The 24,729-nt window shown below is 35.9% G+C and overlaps 1 protein-coding gene across 9 annotated transcripts in view; it reads left to right on the plus strand.

Annotated features, from left to right (window-relative positions):
• The window catches only part of PTPRK (protein tyrosine phosphatase receptor type K), a 571,158-nt gene that overhangs the window by 268,000 nt on the left and 278,429 nt on the right, over positions 1 to 24,729 (plus strand). For all 9 annotated transcript variants that reach the window (XM_030929049.1, XM_030929051.1, XM_030929050.1 and 6 more), the window contains exons 4-5: positions 14,220 to 14,301; positions 16,679 to 16,794. In XM_030929049.1, coding sequence (XP_030784909.1) covers positions 14,220 to 14,301; positions 16,679 to 16,794 — 198 coding nt within the window. The remainder of the gene's footprint in view (positions 1 to 14,219; positions 14,302 to 16,678; positions 16,795 to 24,729) is intronic.

Consider the following 24,729-nt stretch of genomic DNA (forward strand, 5'->3'; position numbering starts at 1 on the left):
ATACTATTACATGTTTAGGTCTTTCTGATGAGATTCCAATTCTTGGATCTGGTTGTTGTTAACACACTAAACTTTTTAAAATGCAAATCATGTTATCCCTCATGTAAAATCCTTTAAAGGCATTACAACACCTTCCAAAAAAAAAAAAAAAAAAAAAAAAGGCAGACTTCTTTTTGTGGCATAGAAGTCCATGCAAGATAAGGTCCCAGCTTCCTATCTCCCAGGTGTTTATTGCCTTTTTTTTTTTTTTTGTCTTTGATGGAGGTTCCTTCTGTCTCCCAGGCTAGAATGCAATGGCGCAATCTGGGCTCTCCATAGCCTCCGCCTCCCAGGTTCAAGCAATTCTCCTGTCTCAGCCTCCCTAGTAGCTGGGATTACAGGCATGTGCCACCACGCCTGGCTAATTTTGTATGTTTCGTAGAGATGGGGTTTCTCCTTGTTGGTCAGTCTGGTCTCAAACTCCTGACCTCAGGTGATCCCCCTGCCTTGGCCTCCCAAAGTGCTGGGATTACAGGCATGAGCCATGCCGTCTCCCAGGTTTTATATCTTCTGTTCTGTTCTTCCTAACTAGATGTTCTATAAAATTGCTTGTGCCAATAGTTCATTATGTTTCCTCTTGTCAATCTTTTGCAAATACACCTTATTTGGTCTGTAATGCCCTCTTTTTTTTTTTTTTTTTTTGCAGTAACTGCTTGGAATCTTTTTTATTTTTATTTTTTTGAATCATCATCTGCTTTCCCAGATAGAAAATAGTTTGCCTAGGGCTGGGCGCGGTTGCTCACACCCGTAATCCCAGCACTTTGGGAGGCTGAGGCGGGCGGATCATGACGTCAGGAGGTCGAGACCATCCGGCCAACACGGTGAAACCCCGTCTCTACTAAAAATACAAAAATTAGCCGGGCGTGGTGGCGGGCGCCTGTAATCCCAACTACTCCAGAGGCTGAGGCAGGAGAATCGCTTGAATCCAGGAGTCGGAGGTTGCAGTGAGCCCAGATCGCCACTGCACACCAGCCTGGCGACAGAACGAGACCCCGTCTCGAAAAAAAAAAAAAAAAAGAAAGAAAAAGAGAAAAAAAAGAAAATAGTTTGCCTACTCTTTGTCTTGTTCTACGTTATTGCTCTACATATGTCATAGATATTTACCTTCTAAAAGGTGTGGGTCTGCCTTTTATCCATCTTCGTATCCCTAGCGGATAGAATATTTAGTGTGTGCTCACTAAGTGCTGGGTGAATGAAAGATGTTTCAAAGGTCGCTTTCTCTGAAGTCTTGCTGTTTTCCCAGGGGGATTAATTTTCTCTCTCCCCTGAACTCTCTTAGTGTTCTAACTCTGCTTTATCACAAATAACTGTGCCATAGTTATTTCCTACCACGCTTGTCTCTGCTGCCACATTGTGACTCTCTTGAGGACAGGGACCAAAAATTAGGTATTTATTTCTGTCAGATATTAGTCCAGCAAATATTAGACACTCCATAAATTTCTTTTTGTTGAATAAACACACGGCTAATTGTTCAAATTTTAAAAAAATTGGTATTTTATACAGGCTTATACTTTTGTTTTAGCTGGCTATCTGCTAAAGTAAACCTAAGAATGTACTTATGGATTTTTTTTTTTTTTTCTTGAAAAGGAAAATGTTCTGAAGGAAGAAAACCTATAGGATTGAAACTGCCATGTAACTTTTAGCTCAGTTTGGAGATCAGCCTAGATGAGTGGTTCTCACATTTTAGCCTGCATCAGTATCACCTGTAGGAGCTGTGAAAACATGGATCAGTGGGTCCCACCCTCAGAGTTTTTAAGAAGTTGCCAGGTTTTGTTGATGCTGTTGGTGCCAGGACCATGTTTTGATAACTTTTGACCTGATCTGTCTTAGCAGTATTTTTCAGCCTTCAGCATCTTGATAATTTGTTCATACTTTAATGCCAATATGTGGAGTCAGTACAAAGGTTAAACAGGTTAAATATCTCCTGATGTCTTTGGCAAAGGCCTTCTGTTTTCATAGACAACATCTAAAATCATTTGAGTGGCTCTTTCAGTCCTCCTAAATCATTTTAGGTTAGTTTTTATTCTATATACTCTTTATTAAAGGAGGCACTTGGTCATTATAATGTCTAGTGCTTTCCCTCCCTTATGACTAAATACTGCCAATAAAATTAATGCTTTCCCTCATCTTTTTCACCATCTCCCATATTGTGTTCTCAGTGAAGATGAGTTTCTCTCTCTCCATCTATCCTTAAAATCTGATTTAGGGCTGGGTGTGATGGCTCACACGTATAATCTCAGCACTTTGGGAGGCCGAGGCGGGCGGATCACGAGGTCAGGAGATCGAGCCCCTCCTGGCCAACAAGGTGAAACCCCGTCTCTACTAAAAACACAAAAATTGGCAGGGTGTGGTGGCATGCGCCTGTAATCCCAGCTACTCAGGAGGCTGAGGCAGGAGAATCACTTGAACCTGGGAGTTGGAGGTTGCAGTGCGCTGAGATCGCACCACTGCATTCCAGCCTGGGTGATAAAGCGAGATTCCATCTCAAGAAAAACAAAACAAAACCCTAATTTTATTCCACTTAATTATTGTTTTATATGGGTAAAAAAATTGGTCTATGAATCAGGCCTATTTTAAAAGTGTAGTTTCAAGCCGTTGTAATTGTACAAAAATAAATAGAATTTATTTCTCCCTAGCATTTCTTAAATTCTCTGCTTCAGCCCATTTTTATTGATTGCTAGACACCCAGAGAGGTTATAGGTATTCTTCAAAAAGTTTGTGATATCAAAAGGACATCATTTCTTTCTTTTTTGACTAACTTCTGAATAATCTCTGAGTATTCTAGATGAAAATATTTTGCCTTACAATTTTTAGCAAGATTCTTAAAGTCTTACAAACTTCATCTTTTGCTGATTTATGACACATGAATATTTTCTTAAGCATATTGGCAAAAATTTGAGTTCATCTTCTGCAAAGAATTAAGTGAACGATATACTTTTCGTGTCTTCATCTTAAATATATGTTTTAAGAAAGAAAGACAAATATATATATATATGCATAGTTGTGTGTATGCACCCATTATTTTTAGTTGTTCTCGGGTATCTCCTAAAGTTCCCCATCATTTTCTCCTGTTGAACCTGACCGTCAAACATATTGTTTGTAACATCTGTTCATAAATATTTTTCCATTTCAGCTATGCTTCTACTAACTAAAAGCACTAACATCATAAATTACATAATAATATGTAATTTTATTTGTACTATTTAAATATTATATAGCTAAGGGTATCACTGTTCTTGACTATTTGTCTTGTAAAATAAAACAGAAAATAAAAGTTCACAAGTTTTCTATCCCTAAATTCAACTAAGAGTATGCAAAATAGTTAATCTTACAAACTTTATGTCAAAACCTTTCCCCTCTCCCCTCCAACCATAACTGTTTTTTTTTCAGTAGGGAAAGTTCACGGTACTTTTGAAATTACTTAATTCCTGAATCAATATTATGTAAGTAGATAGTTCTCTTACTACAAGAGGTTTAAACAAAATAATTACTTATTAATATGTCTGAATTTGTGATGTGAAAACTCAAGTTTAGCATCTGGCTGAACTTTGCCTGGATGTAGACACATCCATTTATCTTATCTCTTCACACAAAATTAATCATCTGGTTTACTAAAAGGTTGCTTTTCTTTGTAAGTGCATAGTGTCATCAGATTTCGTATGTTAATAGATATTTAGTATGATGCTACGTGTAGGCTGAACTACTAATTTTAATTTTCTTGAGTTTCATAAGTATAAATTAAAGCTCTTGGGAGTCGTTTAAATTTGTTAAGAACGGACTTACTCTGTTAGTTTGAAAGCATTTTTTTTCAGATATAGTTGTGCAGGTGAAGTGATGTACTTGTGCTATATGTAAGATTGGACTGTTGGTGCTAAAATTTAAAAGGTTCTGCTTGTGGATTGTAGGAAGACAAATGGCACATCTCTGGAAGCAAGGAAAAATAGTACCGTAATTCAGTGTCATGTTGATAGAAATAGAAACCTTAACCAGTCATCTTTTATTTTTGTCCCAGACAACTAACTATAAAATATAACCCAGATGGTGGAGCTATGATAGTAAAGATACAGAAATGACATTTTGCTGATGAATTTTCTGCTGCTCTTTGCTTCCCCACTTTCAGTTTTATACCAGATCTTTTATGGTGTAAGTTGCTTGCTTATGTATCTAAGGACAGATCCATAGGATGAAAAATGTGTTTAAGGGCATTTTTAGATCTTGAATTGTTTCAGTAAACTTTCATTTTCCTCTTCTAATTGCCTTTTTGGTTTTTCCTCTCTTTTTGCTAAACTCATATTCTAACATAAATTAGACCGAGCCATGAATAGTGGGTCCTATTTCAATTTTTTATTTCTGAGTTTCATATTTAAGGCATTTGGAATGTATTATTATGCTCTGCCTGTCTGTCTGCCTATACTGGAATTGGGAAGCCTCAAAAAGAGCAGGAGGTTGGCATACCTCATATTGTGGTCTCTAGTCTCTGACAGCTTCACCACACGTAGGCCCTGAATTGAACTGGAAAAGGGGTCATGGAAAGGGGCTTTAGTGATAGGGATGTCAGACGTTAGCAATGAACAAGGTAGTGAGTTTGTGGTGCTGTTTTTATAGCACAGAAGAGGTAAAAGGTATATCTATGTTGAATCAGTTTCTGGCAAAGGTCAGGAAAGGGGCTGACATTTATGAGAAACCTCCTAATTTGTGTATAATCTCTTTTAATCCTTGCAATGACCTCTTGAGATCAGAACTGGGACCTGAGTTGAGGTCTGTGGCTCAGAGTTGGGGCTCTGCTGCTGGGAACTCTGGTGTGCGCTATATTGACTGGGTATACGTGTGTGTGTGTGTGTGTCTCTGTCTTACCTTGAGGGTCTATATCAAAACCTTTTTGAGAAAGCAAGTATATAATCCCTTCTACCCCCAGAGCCATTTTAATGTTACAGATAATATGCAGAGAACACAAGAACTTTTTGTGGGTTTATATTGTTAAAGTTATTCATTCTCAGTTCAGGTTTTGGGTTTGTTTTCAAACATGAGAAGTCTGTCTTAGTCACTTTAAGACTAAGAAGTCATGTGTTTTTGATACATGTAAACCTGTATCAACATCTATTCTAATTAAAAACACGGTTGATAATCATTTACAAGTGCAAGATTTCAGGAATGCAGAATTAATTTAAATAACTAGTGGACTATTATTATAACTTCAACATTCTAGCATATGCTCTGAAATGATTATTGTTCATTCATTTATTTAGATCTTCTAGATACTTTTAGTGATTACATTAGGGATAGTCAACTCCCTGGGCTAATTTGAAACATAGGAATGTACTATGCTTGCATATTCATTTCAGTATGGAACCTTCTGAAAATCTCCTTCTTTGGGCTTTTCTTTTACACAGCCTATTTTGGTATGAAGTCTCTTAGGTTTTATTTTCTCCTTTTGATCTGTGGTCCTGATTTTTTACAGTTATCTGGACATTGCCATGTGCTTTGACTGATGTTCTGTTGTTTATTAGGCGAAACACAGTATCATTCTTAAAAGGGTTGCAGTTGGGTGGTGCTGCAGCTGCTTTTCAAGCCACTGCACTGTGGTTATACCTGATGTCATCCCTATTAGATAATATGGTAGTCCTTCTCATCATGTAGGCAATTGGTAATGCTAAACCTCAGGATATTTTTGTAATCAAAGCCCTTGTAATTGGATACGTTGATGTTTTATTAAAGAATACCTGGTAACATTATAGTGTTAGCATTCTAAAATTAACTTGTGACTGTAATACTAATTACATTGAAATATGGATACATAGAATTATGTGGACATGTGTATATATGTGTGTGTGTGTGTGTGTGTATATATGAAAGTGAAAGAATATTTAAACCTGTACAGTAACTCCTCCTGAGTGGCAGATGTTGTAACTATACAAAAGACCTGTATGTATTCAGGTAAGAGACTGTTGGCTTCTAGAATCTCTGGAGCCCTAATTACTCCCTGTAGACGGTAAAATCCTTATGTGAAGTCTTGATAGGAATAATCTTTCTAAGGATCCAGCCATTTTTAATCTCAGGACATCTTAAGGAAAATTGTGCATCTGAGTCATGGAAGTGCTAAGGATAGCTAAAATCTGAAATTTCATAGGGGTTAGATGAAGAATCAATTTGGACTTGATTATATGTCTTAATTGCCTTCCATATTTAGTTGGCATATAATTAGAACCCCCTCATTACTTTCTCAAGTAACTCTAAAATCAAAGAGTTTACAAATAGTCAAATAGTTGACTTTAGCACCTCTAAACTCAAAGAGTATACATATATTTCCCTTGCTTACATATTTTATCTATGTATCTTTTTGTGATTGCAGGTATATATCTCCTTCGGGAACTAAATAAGCAAGTAAACAACCGATAGGAAAAGGTTGATAAGAATTCATCAGTTTCTCCCAGCACTTTGGGAGGCCGAGACGGGCGGATCACGAGGTCAGGAGATCGAGACCATCCTGGCTAACAGGGTGAAACCCCGTCTCTACTAAAAATACAAAAACTAGCCGGGCGAAGTGGCGGGCGCCTGTAGTCCCAGCTACTCGGGAGGCTGAGGCAGGAGAATGGCGTAAACCCGGGAGGCGGAGCTTCCAGTGAGCTGAGATCTGGCCACTGCACTCCAGTCCGGGCGACAGAGCGAGACTCCGCCTCAAAAAAAAAAAAAAAAAAAAAAAAGAATTCATCAGTTTCAGGGTCTGAAGGCCTTGACTAAAGGCCTTTTCACACTTTAGACTCTGAGAAGTGGACTATTACATAAGTCAATAGGCAAATCAGCCTGACTTGCAGGGGTCTGACGAAGAGAAGCTCCTTTTCTCTAATATTTTCTGCTGATTCTTAGTTGAGAAACCACAATTCCAAATTGACAGTGTCTATGAGAGGAGCTGCAGTGAGTGACAGTAACTGCTAGTTGTACATTGCACTTTTGGTATCACCTGTCAGTTATGTGTATCTTGATCTTTATGTATGAATGAAAATAGAATATTCACATTTGAAAAGTAACTATATTCTAGAATTTTAAGTTTTCATGTAGCTACTGGACTTACTCTATAGAAAATCTTCTGGGGCCTATCAGCAGAAATTTATGCCTTAGAGCATTATTTAGCTGTTCAAGGGAGGTTTGTGTTTTCATGATTTCTAATATAGTTTGGGAAAATTATCTAGAACTTTCTCAAAGGAGTGTCATTGTATTATTTCAACACAATTTTGTGAGTTCAGTAAAAAGGAGCTAAATGTCTATTCCCATATTTCCCTTTCAGGCAAAACAGTTAATCCACATATTGTTTTCTGTGACATATTGGGACTCTTTGAGCCCTGACTCTCAACAGGATTCATATGGTTCAATGATGTTGTGAGGAACATGACAAGCCATTGCCCTCAATGAGTTTATATTTTAGTAAAGGAGATAAACATCAAATGTTTACTTAGAGTTAATCATGTAATTATAATCATGATCTGTTCATGGCTATAGCCTACAGACAATTTTTCCCAAATGTTCTCTAAGAGAGAAGATATTAATTCCCAAGTAACTTAGGTCAATGGGTGGTTTATTAGTCCATTTTCATGTTGCTGATAAAAACATACTTGAGACTGGGAAGAAAAATAGGTTTAATAAGTTCACAGTTCCACGTAGCCTCACAATCATGATGGAAGGTGAAAGGCACTTCTTATGTGCCTTGGCAAGAGAGATTGAGAATCAAGCAAAAGTAGAAACCTCAAATCTCCTGAAAACCATCAGATCTCGTGAGACTTGTTCACTACCATGAGAACAGGATGGGGGAAGCCGCCTTCATGATTCAGTGATCTCCCACCAGATCCCTCCCACAACATGTGGGAATTATGGGAGCTACAATGCAAGATGAGATTTGGGTGGGGGCGCAGCCAAACCATATAATGTAGGAAATGTCTGCATCTTTTAGTTGTTTTTTTTTTTTTTTTTTTTTTTTTTTTTCCTTTCAACCACATCATCATCCTTATTATTAGCTTCCACTGGACCTGAAATCATTTTGTCTACTCATCATGAACTTGGGTACCAGCATAATTTAGAGTTGTTATCTCCACTTTCGAGGCTCATCATCCTGCTGACAACTCAGTATATGTGTGGAGAGCACCTGGATAGTTTTTTCACCTCACCACTTCCAAAGGTCACCCCTCAGTTTACTACTCTGGTTACACAGATGTTGTAATATTGCACAACTGTTCTAACTTTATTCATATGTATCATACTTCCCAAGCATAAACCTATCTTCTTCTGCTATACTCATTTTGCTTAGATCATCCAGTAACTTCATGGAGAGCTCCAATCCATCAAACCATCTGTCTTTAGCTAGTTCATCAACTTAACTTGCTTATCATCAAATGAAATCAAAATTTGATTGCATTGTGATAACTTTTGTTATACAATTGCTGTTTCCATAAACTCGTTACTGACTTTTATTCTATCCACTTTTTCTGGGCTTAAATTAAAAAAAAATATATATATACTGTTTTTTAAAAAAATCACACCACCTGATAGATTTTGATCACCAGAAATTCAGGGTTATCAATTTCAATTGGGTTCAAATATAACTGGAAATTCTACTACTATATTTTTCTGTTCAGTTCTCTTTGTTCTTCTACTCTGTATTTCAACTCCTTTCAATTTTATCCAGACTTCAACCACTCCTTCTTTTCACCAGTCCATTACTTATAGCTAAGAAAATTGTAGCCATATAATGGAAACTTCCTTAGCTACCAGTCCTAGAAATTACATTTTTATGCATCTTCTCATTTCCTCTTACTATAAAAAAGGCAGAGAGAGGCCCTCTTACAGCCTGTAATTTGGATTTTATCCTGCTTCACGCTAACAGTTATCACTTCTTTCATGTGTGTATGCAAATATTCACTACCAAGTTGAATTATCCTCATCAATATCTAAACATGTTTAAGTGTTTCTTACCTTACGAGTAATAAGAAAAATAAAAAAAAAACCTAACCTTTCGTTGATCCTATATCTTCTTCTATCCTTAGTCAAATTTATCTCTATCCATTCAGACAAACTTCCTATCAGCATTCTTAACCTTGCTGTCTCTGTGCCTTCACCGTGTTCTTCATTGCCCAGTGTGGTTTCCACTTCTATTCTTCATACAGACCGCTCTTTCTTTGGGCACTTCTGATCTCAATGTCACAAATAAGGGGCATTTTCAATAACCATTTTATGTAGTATTTGACCAGCATTGGGTTCCTGACATCTCTTCTCCTTTAGATACGCTTTTATTAGCTTTTGTGATGCCATATAATTCCATTTTCCTTTTGTAGTTCTACATACTTAAATATATATTTTTTCATTTCCCTCTGTCCTCATTGTAGCCTCATCTTCCTCAGTCGTGTCAGAGTTGAAAGTATAGGGCAAAGAGAGAAAAAGACTGAGGATACATCTTGTGGAACTACAATGTTTAAGTTTCACATGGTAGAATTCAATTATATGTAATGACGTTTTATATATATGCACATCTATGTAATGTGTATACACACACACACATATATATACACACATACACACACGTATATAGTCCTGTTATCATTTGTTGAATGTCTACTTTTTGATAGACAGTATTTGAGCTTTGAGGACACAAAGTTAACTACAGTTCCTAAATTGGAGGTCGCACCTTGTTATGAGAGATGCAGATGCATGTGCTTTACTGGTACTCATAGGGTTGGATCTGTAGCGTTATTCTATCTTTGTGTGTGTTACAGATGCCTATTTTATTTGTTAATGAAATCTGGGCATCGATATTTAGAAACAGGTTTTGATTTGAGCACATTTTTTCCTTGAAGGCAGATGTGTGATTTATTTTGGATGTTAGCAAAATTTAATGTTTAAATATTAAAATAAAAAACAGGAATTTAAGGAGGTTTATAGGAATCAAATACTAGTTTATTCATGTGTTTCCAAACTGGGATTGGGGGGTTAGGTTTTTATTGGAGGGAGAAGGGAATGGAAGAAATATGATTTTAGTACATGTATCTTTTATGGCTATTTTCTGCTCATAACAGTGGTGCCCCTTAACATAGGATGCTTACTGTGTGTGAGGAGATGTGCTAAATGTTTTATGTGCATTAACTTATTTAATCTTCCCTATAAAATTTCCTTTATAGAAGAGGAAATTGAGGTTTACATTTTACATAAGCTAAAGTTACAGTTAAAGGGTATGAGCTAGGCTGGGTGTGGTGGCCCATGCCTGTAATCCCAGCACTTTGAGAGGCTGAGGCAAGCAGATCACTTGAGGCTAGGAGTTCGAGACCAGCCTAGCCAACGTGTTGAAACACCGTCTCTACAAAAATACAAAAATTAGCCAGGCGTGGTGGCATGTGCCTATAATTCCAACTACTGGGGAGGCTAAGAATTGTTTGAACCTGGGAGGCAGAGGTTAGAGTGAGCCCAGATCATGCTACTGCACTCCAGCCTGGGTGCCAGACGAAGAGTCTGTCTCCTTTAAAAAAAAAAAAAATGAATCAAAGATATATCTGACTTTGGAGCCTGGGCTCTTAACACTATGATAGATTGAAAGAATATTAAGGGGAATGTTTTTTCAGATTTTTCTAGTATCTGTAATATCTTATATTACATATTTCATATATTATTTAATCATTTCACATATACCATTCAGTCTTCACAAGAAACCTGTGATGTAGGGAAAGGCAGTGTTGTCAAGAGGAGACTACAAAGACCCAAGTTATTAATAACTTGCTTGGGTTACATGTGTTAGTAGACCAACAACCAGACCCCAGGCTTCCGGACACCCAGTTCAGCTTTCCATTATAGGAGACACTTCTGGACTCATTCAGTTTGCTAGAGGAAAAAGTTGTCCTTGTTCTTTAGGATTTCCCATCTCCCCCAAGTGTAATTCAACTTTATTTCACTTATTTAGTTAATAATCCAGGACTGTTGCTGGAGTAGCAAAAATTTGATTAGAATCATCACCTTCGGTGTTTCAGGTAATGGAGTGAAGTAAAAACGGCTTGGAAAGCAGAGCCCGTTCATTCTGCTCCTAGGCTGGCCTCCTGGATGGTTTAAAGTTGACATCTGGTGTGGCTTTCATTGCTCTCTTCTTCTGGGAAGCCTGGTTGACTACTTGACATCAAGCATTAGATCTGACCTGAGCATTAGCCCAAGCTCGCTTTGCGTAATTAAGCTATTGAGATTTGTTTCCCCTGACTGGACAGAAGAGCCCTACAAGTTGAGGGCTCTGTTAAAGTGATAAAGCTGATTAGATCTTTAGCAGTAAAGGAATCTGATCTTAGAAATTTCTTCTAGCTCTCGTTAATGAGGCAAAGACAACGTTTAGCAGGGAAAATGAGGTCACTAAGAAGAGAAACTTTTTTTTTTTTTAAATAAAGAACCAATTTTGCCTCCTTTAAAATCAAGGCCTCAATTTATTGTCCTGAATAAAGCTCAATTTAAATGAACACATATGAAACTTTTTCTCAGGGGTGTAGTAATCTTGTTTAAAGTACAAGATTAAAGTACAACAATTCAAGAAAGTGAAGCTAAGATAGACCTAGAAGTTAAAATAATTTAATGAATACTGACAACAAAACTGAAATAACCAACAATGATGTATATTTATTATTAGAATGTAATTTTTTTAGAAAATGATTTTTAAAAACTTTTTTTCTGTAACTTCTCCTTGCTTAAACCACTAATCAAACATATAAAACTTATTTTCCTAAGATACATTTATACAGACTTCAGGTATTAACACTGTTGAAAATCACACTTTTTAGTTTAGATAGCACCTTTCCGTATGCTACTATTTAATCCTTAGAAAAGTTTTTCTGAAAGCTGTATTATATTCATATTAGGGGGTTAAGACTTAGCTCTAAAAGTTTCAAATCTCAAATTTATGTGAATCCTTAAGAATCTGTAAACAGGAGAGCTTGGAGTATAATACAGGTATTTTTTCACTCCTGAGAAAGTGGTCTGTACCAGTGTTGTCTCAAGTTATACATTATTTAAAGTCTTTGATCCTATCCTTATTTCTTGCTAAGCTCTTGTTCCAGTATTTAGAAAATGACATAGGAATTACGTTCCAATACGTTTATGTGAAATATAAACCATATGCATACACATATTGTGCACCCTCCTGTGTTCATAGATAGCCATCCTTCCATCATGAAGCATTCTGCTTACCACAAAGACCCCATCCTCCATCTCACTCTCATTTTATTCCAGTAAAAAATCAATTGTCACAAAGGGCAAAGTTGGAGTAGAAAAGAAGTAACACAGGTGGTTTATGATTGGGACAGGTGGAGGGGAGATGAGCCATCCATTCCAGCGGCTTACCTTGTCTCATTGTTACTAACTTTGGGGTGGTTGTCAAGGGTATGGTGTGAGACTGGAAAGGGTTTAATGGAACCATACTGCTGTCTTATCAATATAATATCTAGTCAGTGTGCTAGTTAAAATGAAATTCATTTTCTGAATTTAAAATTTACTTAACATTTTAGACATTTAAAGGAAATTTAAACTCTAAAGTCTACTTAAATGAAATACTCTGTGTCTTCTTTTTCTTGAGAGACAATGTAGTAAAGTTTTCAAAAACAACCTAGAGGCAGGATAGCTCGGGCCATTCCCGGCTTCACCACTTGTTAGCTTTTATGCCTTGGTTCAATTACTTTTCTTTAAAATGATCATGAAAATAGTACCTACCTCATATGATTGTAATGAGGATTAAATCAATTTATGTGTATGTATGTGTGTGATTGTGTATAGCTTGGGACAGTCTACTTTATATAGTAAGTGCTTGAAAAATGTTACTTATTATCAGCCCAGTTAATCAAGGTTCTCCTTCTCCACCAGAGTAAAAATGTCCTGGCAGAGTTTACCGGAGAATACCTAAGAGCTAACCCCAAGTGATGCTTACTAGTTTCGGTTTCTCTTGACCTCTTTCTTATGTTAGATATTATTTGCCTTTACCTATGTCTTTTTGGAAAAGTCAGCCTCCCAAATTTTCAAATTGCTGTTCTATTTCTGCACAACTGCACCAAGCTTTCATGGTTTTCACCTCCTCCTACTAGAGGTTTTCACCACTTCCTAATAGAGATTTTCAGGCTGTACTAAGCTAGAACCATAGCCTGATCTCAGAATTGGCAGATACTCCCATGGGAAAGAATAAAATGGCTGGAGATTATTAGATAGCATCAGAGAGGCTCTCACCTCCTAAAATGTGTGTGCATCTGGATGCCATTGTTTACACACATATCTGAAATCTTTAAATTATTGTTATTTTAATATGCCTGGCCTTTTCTAATCCTTTTATTAGGAATGTTGACCTGCTTGAAACCTCCTGGTACCACCCTTCCTTTCTTAACCATTCGATGTTGACTTTATATCCGTTGGTGGCCTTTTCAGTCTTGACCTTTCATTTCCAGTAGTTTTCTTCTCTTATTTATCTTCTTATGCCATCTTACTCACCAATCACTTTAACTTTCAAATCGGTAGCTTATTCCCTTCCATGGAGTTAACTGATATCCTTCATCAGATAACTTTGAAATCTATACCTTTATTTTACACTGATGATCTTCTCTCCCAAATCCATCTATCTAGTTATTAATTAAGCATTTTCCCCTGTGTGTATCATAGGCAGATCAAATTTGAAATGTTCTAAACATACTTCATTACTTTCTCCCTCGTTTTGTTTCCCTTTCTGTATCAAGTTTCCTTGAAACTTCAGCTATTTAAAACTCAGATTATTTTATTAATATGTTCAGTGGTTTGCATACTGCTTAGCACATAGTAGGTGCTCCATGTATGTTAAGTAAACAACAAAAATGGAGAAAGTCAGTAGGCGAAAGTTTACTTTTAAAGAGATTTTCCATGTCTGCCTAGTCATTCTGTTCCTATATATTTCCTTTTCAGGAAATATAACAATACTTGATAATAGCTACTTAAAAAATGTAAGCTGTTTAACCTCTGTAATGTAATTGTTCTTCAAATTTTGTTTTTTGATTTGTTTATGTATACAAGATTTAGGAAATTACTTACGTTAAAAGATTAAATGTTTAATTCTTACTGAACAAAAATTAGATTCACTTGTGCATATATTTAGCTATTCCCCTCCACTGTAGACATTCTTTGAAAATGATTGTTGTAAATCTTTTGTTTCTTTTTGACAGGTAATATTTGAAGCTGAAGTCTCAGGAGGGAGAAGTGGTTATATTGCCATTGATGACATCCAAGTACTGAGTTATCCTTGTGGTAGGTTGTGATTAAGAATTGTATTTTTCTATGTCCTTTCAACACTTGCCTTATATTGGCAGTGACGACTGTTTGTGTATCACTTGGTTATTGCTGTCTCTCTTGTTATTGTTAGTCCTAGCCTTCTATAGAGTTTTAAAAGAAAACTGATATATTTCTAGAGTTTTTGAATCAAATATTTTTCAGACTTGTAACTAATTGTATACATATTAGGAGATTCTTTTAAATTATTTCATTACTGAGAACAAAATATACATGCAAAGGCAGCTGTCAGGAGGACTTGTTCATTTTTTTGGCACTATTAAATTGTCTAGGAAAACAGAGAAGAATAACAAATCAGTTCAACAGAAAGGAAAATATAAAGAAGCCTCATGAAGCTATTTGATCTGCTAAGTTGAGGGCTGGGTTGAAATTAAGAGAAATAATTAGTTCATCTTTTTCCAAATGTAGGACTACTTTTTTTTCCTCTGTCATAATAAATACCTGGCTAACTCATGAGGTCAAGAGTTTGAGACCAGTGTGGCCAAAATGGTGAAACCCCATCTCTACCCAAAATAAAAAAAATTAGCCAGGCGTAGTGGTGTGCACCTATAATCCCAGCTGCTCAGGAGGCTGAGGCAGGACAATCACTTGAACCTGGGAGGTGGAGGTTGCAGTGAGCGGAGATTGCACCACTGCACTCCAGCCTGGGCAACCAGAGCTAGACTCCAGCCCAAAAAAAAAAAGAAAAATAGAAAGCAAACGAAACAAGAAACTCGGTTTATTAATACACAGTTTTGTTATGCCCTTAGATGCACCTTGGTTGGCCTTCAGACAGTGTACCTAAATTTGTGTTTACATCACATTCCATGAAAAACAATTACTGCCTGCATTCAATAGAGCCAGGCAAAAAACAGCTGGCATAAATTCAGTTTTTGCTTGTATTTCCCAACAGCAGCATTTTATAGGGCCTGTGAGTTCTGGATTATCTGTTCAGCAGTCCTCTCTAAGAAGCATCTCTAACACATTGTAAGCAGCAGGCAGGGGCCCCTTGTGAGGGCCAAGGCCTGTGCTCCTGCTGAGTGCTTGTCAGACTGTAGTGTGCTTCAGAATCACCTACAGCTGTGGTAAATCACAGACTGCTTGGCTCTTCCCCTGGTTCTGATTCAATAGGTCTGGGGTGGGGCCTGACAATTTGCATTTCTGATTCCAGTGCAGCTGATGTTGCTGGTCTAGAGTTCGTAAATTGAGAACTGCTGCTTTAGCTCATGTTCCAACTCAAGAATTCCTTATTTTAAATCTCTTCCTGAGAGGTAAGGCACTAGAGAAAGATGTAGCCAGTAAGCGTCAGATTATATATAACATGTGGTGGTTGGTAAGAAAAAAGAGAACAATGGTGGTTGGTAAATTCTAAGGAAAAAGAGAACATAATCATCTCACTTAGAGTTCAGGTGGGTTTACTAAGTTCTTTCAATCTGTAGTTTAAGAGAACTGTGTTTTTATCTACTGTTCATTTTTCACTTCTTGAATGATAGGTGTTAAGGAAAGGCTTTCATAAGTATGTAGAAAATTGTGAATTGAGCACAACAGCAGTTTTAGGGTGATATGGTCCTCCATGAGCTTTTCTTTTTACTCATGAGCATTAGCTTTTGCTGTTTATATAAATTTCCTTTCAATGGGAAACATGGATAAGGCTTCAGTTTTAAAAGTTAGTTTCAGAGAATACTTGATAGTCATAAATCTCACTTATATTTTGACTGCAGTCATGATTTTTGTTAGTCTAGTATGGGTATTTATTTTGGATTCATATACTATGGTTATAATGGAACAGGAATAAACTTACCAGTTTCTATTTGCAAGAGACAAAAATATTCCCTTGTTCTTTGAAATGCTGGAGGGTTATAACTACTGATTTTTTTTTTTTTATAAAGATCTAACTGTTTAAAATGTAGCCTAATAAGTTCAATGGCCGTGTAACTGTCAGTAGTTTAGAAATCATTATATGTTTTCATTATATCTTTATATTAGGCTCTGATTTCATGTCAATTTGATCTCTTTTGGTTGCTTTGACTTGTAAGCTTGTAACTGTTTTATTACCATCCATATGCAACATGCCATGGCAGCAGTTCAGCAGCAGTTGTTGAGTGCTCACTCTGTAGAGAACAATACTCCAGCAATTATGGACAGTAAGTTAACAGAGCTCCTGAGAAAAAGAGAACCATGAGAGTCACAGAGGAAATGGTGTCTTCCGGCACAAAAAAGCCCCTCAGTTTTCTTCTTTCTGATGTTAGTCTTGACCAAAGGTAAAAACACTAGCGATAATATTCAGCTGCAGAAAAGTAACATGGCATGTTTTCTTCATGTGAAAACAAATACATTTTTTTCCCTCCCTTCACAGATAAATCTCCTCATTTCCTCCGTCTCGGGGATGTAGAGGTGAATGCAGGGCAAAACGCTACGTTTCAGTGCATTGCCACAGGGAGAGATGCTGTGCATAACAAGTTATGGCTCCAGGTAAGGCCAAGTTGGCAGCTGAGCTAAAGAGTATACTTTATGTTTTAAAAAAATTACAACAGGACTGTTTGTGGTCTCATCCTTTTGAGTGTGTGCATGTGAGTGCGCGTGCGCGTGCGCGTGCACGCATGTGGTGGGACAGGCTGTCTGCATGAGTTTAATTTAATTCATGTTAGAGGTTTCCTTTTCTGAAATAAAATACACAGGAAAATAATTAGTATTTTTGTTAGTATCTACTGAAACATAATAATTCTCTCTGTTATATTCGAACTGCAAAAAAACTCTAGATCCATTTGAAATATGAATGAGATATTTTCTTATTTAATAATATTTTTAAAACCAAATTTACAAGAGTTAAGTAGGAACTGTCATACTCTGATACATTTTTTAAAGTATTTTAATAAACCCTTGGGAATATTTCAGGAACTATGAATTGGAAGAGAGCCAATTAAATTTTTGAGTTTGAAGGTTAATCCCAGATCTGAGGTGAAGACATTTGCCTTGCACATATTAAGTCCTTAATATATTTGTGTTTAATTATGATTTAACATACATGTTGGGGGAACTGTAAATGGTGCATATAAGCAGATTTAAAAGAATCAGAGAGAACTAGAGACTAAGAAATATGCCTTGCCTTCAGGGAATTTACAGAAAGTCTACCTGTCAGTGCTAGAGTGCTGGGGGCTGGAAAGAGCTGCGAGCAGCTCTAAAGCCAGGAAACTGGGCCTAAAAGAGATGGCTATTGAGCTAAATATTTGAAGCTAGATGATATGTAAGTAATAATATTATCTGAGCACCTCTATTATTATTTTTTAGGTTCTCTGCATCAGAATGAGGAAAGTGATTTAATTAGTTGTGAATTTTAAATTCATGGGAATGCCAATAGAAACCAAAAAAAATCCTGATAAAATGAGCTTAGTTTCTTTAACATAGACATCATGATTTATTTTACTACATCCTTTAGATAGGTGAAGGTAGTGTTGGGGATAATTATTAGTTTGCGGGTGGTTTTAATGAAGGTTATAATAAATGAATATTGAAATAATATGTTATAGTGTCTGATACTGTGCTGGGTGTTGTATGTGTGTTATTTCATCAAGTTCTTACAGCATTCCAATTGGAGGTTACAACAGGTGTACTTCATATTAATCTAATTATTACTACTTTTATAACTCATTTGATTTTCAGATATCAGGATACCATATTTTGTGTCCAAATATGAAAAGGAAATGAGGGTCCTTTTTTTCTGTGATTATGGTAATTTCTCCTACAGAGATTGAAAAATAGGATAATTTTTCCTGGAAAGCGTATTATATGATGTGCAACCTGTCTTATCAACTAATTGTCAAGTCGGTTTTCTTATTTCTCTCTCTATGCCTAAATAATAGTTTAAGAATGATTTTAGATATATGTTTTGCTAGTGATTTTTTCATTTAGATGGGAACATTAGCTGGCATTTAGCTTTAGTTGTGAGCTATATGGTCTTTTCTTGGAGACTAGAGGCTCTGTAGGTCTGCCCTTGGTTTTATGCCTCAGGATTTAATGTGACATTGAAATAAAAAGGGTTTTGTATCCTCAGTCACCAGCTGCCTTGTGGCAACAAAGACTTTCTGGACCCTGCTGGTCTGAGTGGGTGGTAGTCCAAATACTGCTCATTTTTTGTTTGTTTGTTTGTTTGTTTGCTTTCTCTTTTGTAGATAGTCCATTTCATGATGGTTTAAAAAAATTTTCCTCCTGCCATTTTTTCTAACAAAGATGAGAGGTAAAATATTCTATGAGACTTCTATGTTGCTTTCTCCCCGACTTCACCTCCTCACCTCTCTTTTTTTTCTTTCTTTCTTTCTTTTTTTTTTGGTGTCTGCTACAGAACTGTGAATTTGTGTATTTCTCTTCCACTTTGACATGGACATTGCCTCATTCTTCAGTAGTGTGCATATTCATCTTAATTTATTCAAAAGCTATTTTACCTTTTTCAATTATACCACATCAATTACCTTAACTTATTCTTTTACATCACTCTTCTCAATGTACAAGAAATATTGAAATCTATCTTAGGGTGTTTTCAAATTAAAATAAAAACTTTTACTATGAAATTATGTGAAAATGAACCAGATAAGATTGATCATTACATATCAATCAATTAGAAGGTGGCAGTGACTTAAAAAACTTGCCCACCTTTTGCTGAAAGTAAAAAACATAATAAAGCAGGAAGAATTCTGGTTCCAAAGTGAATCTACCAGCTAACTCATGCAAACAGATGTCAGATTATTTTCATTTTATGTAGAATAACAACCTAGAGTTCAGGAAGCCCAGTTCTTAATTCCAACTTTAACTCTAACCCTCCTAAACCTTTTAACCCTGTTAATTGCAGTGGCCTTAGAGATTTCATTTATGTGTTCTGGGACTCAATTTGCTTATTTATAAAAGGAGATTCTGAATAGACACTAAAATCCCTTCCAGCTGTAAGATGCTAAACTAGGTGTTTAGGTTATTTTTGATGGCTTGAAACATGGCCTTGATAACCTTTTTGTGTGGAAGAATGAAAAAGTCTTGTTATTCATTTTGCATGGGGAAAAAATGGTACCTTAAATTAAGTATCATTGTGAGAACAAATGCTCAAAATATCTGCCGCTAGTACTGAGAATGAATGTACTTGAAGCACTCAATGAAAGGTCATTGCAGTCTATCACAGAAGTAATGGAATAATACAGCAGTTGTTATACCTGCCATGGTCAGGCAAAATACCAAATGGCAATCAACTTTGTATGTCCTCCAAATAACTTACATTATGTAGTATTGAGTTTCAATTGGCAAAATGTTGTCTAAATATGGGCTAAAGTAACAAAGACTAGAAAAACAACCAATTTTCTATTTGAAAGGAAAAATGATACACTATAACTCTGTGAAAGGTGTACAGAATGTAATACTTGATCATATTTGATATTTAAAATAATTTATGGAAAAACTGAATAATTTATCTTACTTGTGTATTCCTTCTAGGTTATAATTAATATATCAGTCATTGTTGTCTAAAATGATATATAAATTGAGTAAATTGAAAAATGCAGGGAAAAATGCAAATGATGAATGGCCTGAATTAATCTAGGATAATTTCATAATGCACATTATGGTGGTTCTGAAAATGTCTATAGGAAATGATCTTTCTTGTAAGAATTGGATTATACAATTATAGAGTATTTGAAGTAGGTTTTCTGTATTTGTAGATATGTAGGAAACCATGACAAACTACATAAACCAGGTCAACCTTCTTGTACATGCTAAATGAAGTAATGATACATAAAACAACATCAAATGTTTTTATAAGTCTGAGTATCAGTAGACTAAAAATATGGTGAAATCATGAGGTTTTCTGGAACATAGTTTTTAAAAGTATGTTATTCATTACATTTATGCACTAAAAGAAATTTAGAATAAAGTCTTTACTCACCCTTAGAGAATTTCCAGATTATTTTTCAATTGAGAGCTCAGTGAAGTAGCATGTATTCTTGATGTAAACATATTTTTTGGTTAATGATTTGTAAATTTTTTCCACATGAACAGACATTTTTCAAATCTTGTAAGTTGTAGAACTAAGCCATTTTAATTTTATAGTAGTGCTCTCCTATCCTTGGGGGATACATTCCAAAAAGCCCAATGGATGCCTGAAACCGCACATAGTACCAAACCCCACATATGCTGTTTTTTTCCTACATATACATACCTATGATCAAGTTTAATTAATAAATTAGACACATAACAACAATAATAAAATAAAGCCATTATAATGATATACTGTAATTAAAGTTATATGAATGTGATCTCTCTCAGCATCTATCTTTGTACTTTACTCACCCTTCTTACGATGAAGTAAAATGATAAAATAACTCACATAATGAGAATAAGTGAGGTGAATGACATAGGCAGTGTGATGTAGCATTAGGCTACTATTGGCCTTCTGTCAATATGTCAGAAGGAGGTTTGCTTGGGGCTATCCTGGATCATTGAGCCATGATGATTTTGATGGTTGGGATGTCAGAAACACACAATGTCAATGACTAACAAATGAGGGAAGGCACAAGATTTCATCACGCTACTCAGAGTGGAGAGCAATTTAAAACCTATGAATGGTTTATTTCTGGAATTTTTCATTTAATATTTCAGACTGTGATTGACAGAAGGTAACTGCAACTGCCCAAAGTGCAACATTGGATAAGGAAGAATTTCTGTATTCCTGAGAAACTTTCAATGATACGGAATTTGTGATTCATAACTTGAAGCTATGATAAAGCTCTACTTATGGGAAATAAAATCAAAAGTGAAATTATAACATATAATTTACACTGGAATGAAATAATAAAAGCATCTGGTTATATTCCTGAGACGTGTCAAATAATTTTCTTACAGGAAAAATAAAAATTAGGTTGTACACTTTTATAGGCTAGAAATGTTGATTATTTTTAAAATTTGAATTTATTTTTGAATTATTTTCAATATTTATTGAAAATATTTAAAATTCAAAACTTTTCAAAAATATTCAACTATTTCAATATATGAATATTTTTAATATTTTTGAATTATTTTTTAATTTTTAATATCAAATTATCAGTACATACTTGTACATATTTATGGGGTACATGTTATATTTTTGGAACAAGCATACAATGTGTAATGATCCAATTAGGGTAACTGGGGTATATATAACCTCAAGTATTTATTATTTCTTTGTGTTAAGAACAGTCCAATTCTACTCTTTAAGTTATTTTGAAATATATGATAAATTGTTTACTATAGTCACTCTATGGTGCTACTGAACACTAGATTGTAACTCTTACTATTATGAACACTGGATAAACTGATTCTAGGAAAAAGCAAATATATAGGCAACAAATGAACATACGGTGTAGCAGTTCCATACCTAAGTATTTACCCAAGAGAAATTAAGACATGTGCCCACCAAAAGACTTGTACAAAGAAGCCTATAACAGCTTTATTAATAATAACTGATAATAAGAAAAAACCTAAATGTCCATGAACAGGATAATAGACAATTTGTGTCTCATTCAAACAATGAAATACTGCTTAGCAATAAAAGAATGAACTGCTGATAATGCAACAGCGTGAATGGATCTCAGCATTGAGATTTTGGAAAGAGGATAGACACGAAAAGCTTATATACTTTATGATTTCATTTACAAGAAGTTTCAGAAGAAACAAAACTAACCTGTAGTGATAGAAATCAGAACACCTGTTGCCTGTGGGGAATAAGGATTGATTGGATGTGGGCAGGGGGAAATTCTCTAGGGTAATGTTAATGTCATATATATTGACTGGGGTCTTGGTCTATGAGTGTACATACATTTGTCAAAGATTAAGATCTGTCCAATTTACTATATATATATATATATAATTTTTACCCAATTAAGACACAAATGAGAAAAAAGTGAATAAGTGACACATTTTATCAAATAACAAACTTACTGGCAGTGCTAATCAAGCCATAGATGGTAATAGCCTACAGGCATTACTTGCGTTTTTGTCCACCTTGTCTATTTCAAGTGATTTGATTAGGTTCAATGGTAATTTGTAATCATTAGTCTAACTTGAAATAAACATGTTCTGAGTTTCTGCCTTAAGGACACCTTATAACTTGAGGATATGAAAGGGTTGTAACTGGGTTTGGACTGAAAGTTTTGTATTAGTATTCGGTCATGAAGGTCCAGTATAAGTAGACACCTACATGGTAAATCAAATAGAGCCTATTGCTGCAACATCTGTCAGACCATATGCTTTGGCTTCAGGTTCAGTGTAGAAACTAAAATGCTAATGACCCCATCCATCATTACAGCACTTGGCAGGCATGCATCATTGAATTGGGCAGAGAAATTCAACAGTGGAGTTATTGAAAGTAGGGAATTGTGTGGGTAGATTTGGTGGCACCATTTGTTTTGGTGAATTGAAATGAGGCTGTTTAATGTGTGACTGGTAATCCTATGCAGATTGCCATCAAAGCTGTGGCAATTGGGCCAATCTGTCAGTAATCGCCGCAGGTGCTGGCACTGTGCCTCCTCCGTGGGCCTGCCAAAACAGGAGAGTCAGCCGCCGCTTCACCCTTGGTGAGGCTCATCATTGCTAGAATAGTATGATACAGCTAGTTGCTCAGCCAAAGGAAATGTCATTCCTTATGGAGCAACACATAATTTAAGCAATGGCTTGAGAGTACTAATTGGAGAGTGAAATCAGTAAAATGAGATGCAAATTGCTCTCAAAAACAACTAGAGAGAGGCTGACCCCCTACAGTACCAACTGTTGTCAGTGAAAGAGCAGTGAAAGTGGTTGGTCTAAAACTTCTGACTACATAGTGTGTTACCTGTTCAGGGAAACGCCGAAGCCTTGTTCCTGTACTTCATGCAAACATCACGACATAGTAGTGGGAATCTAAAGCATGATTTCTAAACAACTGAGTTAATTGGGAAGCACAAAAACTTTAGCTGATGACAACATAGCACTACACTCTTTCAGAGGCCAAGTAGTTATGGCTCACAGTGCTCTTTCTGATGCCCCCATGCTGTAGTATTTTTCTGTGCTTATTTATATTGCCATTTGGCAGGCCTAGATGTTTGTAGAATATTTAATTTCTGCAAGAGATTTTACTATCCTGACACTATGTATTTTAGGAAAAAAATTGATAATTTTCCATTTATTATAATGAAGGTAAGCTTCCTGAAGAAATTACTGCATGCTTAGGAACTGCAGTTTACAGTGAGAAATTCTTTGGAAACTAATTTGAGAGGAGGTTTTTAAAATCACCTTGATGAAATACATAATATGTGATCAGCTCACGCTAGGTAACATGCATAAAGAAAAAACAATGCAATGCAATACAGTAAAAGTTGCTCTAAGGTCTGGACATGGTCAAAGTTCTGACATTTTCTAGGTAAAAGACTTTAATAATGACTGACACGCTTCTACAATATTAAAATAACAAAAGGTAGCATATAATTACAAAGACAGTAAGTAAACTTGAAGAATGATGTCAGAATTGCTAAAGGCACATGGCACAAATATATCTTGAGATTTGTAGAAGACTACGTAAGTGACTTACTACCTTGTAATGTAAGGAATATACAAATGGATTTAATTTGCTCTTTATAGATCCTAAAGTATAATAATGACATGATTTGAAGCTTATGGTGAGAGCTATAAGCTGATTATAAGGGAGAACTTTGTAATTGTAGGGCTGTTGAAAGCTACAATGAGCTGCTCTAGGAGGTAGTAAAATTACAATTAGTCCAAATATCCAAGCATAATCTGGATAAGCACATGCTAGAGATGTAGAAGACATGCAAGCCGGAGGCTACTTTTTAAGATACTTTTGGCCCTGACACGTGATTCTATAACTGCATATGGGAAGTCTGTATAGAATCTAAGGACTGTACTATTTCAGAGATGAGCATGAGCAACGCAGACGGGAGTGTTTGGTGAAATCATTAGAGAAGACTTGATTGAAACTTTGAAGTGTACATAAGACTTGAATAAGCAAAGGTGGGCATGGTTACTACTGCAGATTCAGAAGGCAGAAAGCACACCGTATGTATGTGTGGGGACGTGGGATAAGAACCGAAGGAGAAGGATCTTACTGAAGTGGAAGGTTCACCATGAGGAGTGGAGCTAAGTAGAGTTTATGGAGAAGTTGGTACTAGACCGTGCTGGAGATTGCTGGAAGAGGAAGAGGCTTCTGTTCTTGGTGCAGTCGTCAGGGAATGAGGGCCTGATTCTGGACAGTTTCAGTGGAACTGGAAAATCATGAGTAGGAAAGGGGAGGACAAATGAAGAAACAAAACAGTTTGGGGCCTGGTTCGCACAATTTTATAGAATTTGGGAAGATGTGAGAGTGAAATAATAAAGACAGCTTTGTACATTTTCTCAGAGTTTATT

Source organism: Rhinopithecus roxellana, chromosome 4, assembly GCF_007565055.1.
Source record: "Rhinopithecus roxellana isolate Shanxi Qingling chromosome 4, ASM756505v1, whole genome shotgun sequence".
In the NCBI taxonomy this organism is placed as follows: domain Eukaryota; kingdom Metazoa; phylum Chordata; class Mammalia; order Primates; family Cercopithecidae; genus Rhinopithecus; species Rhinopithecus roxellana.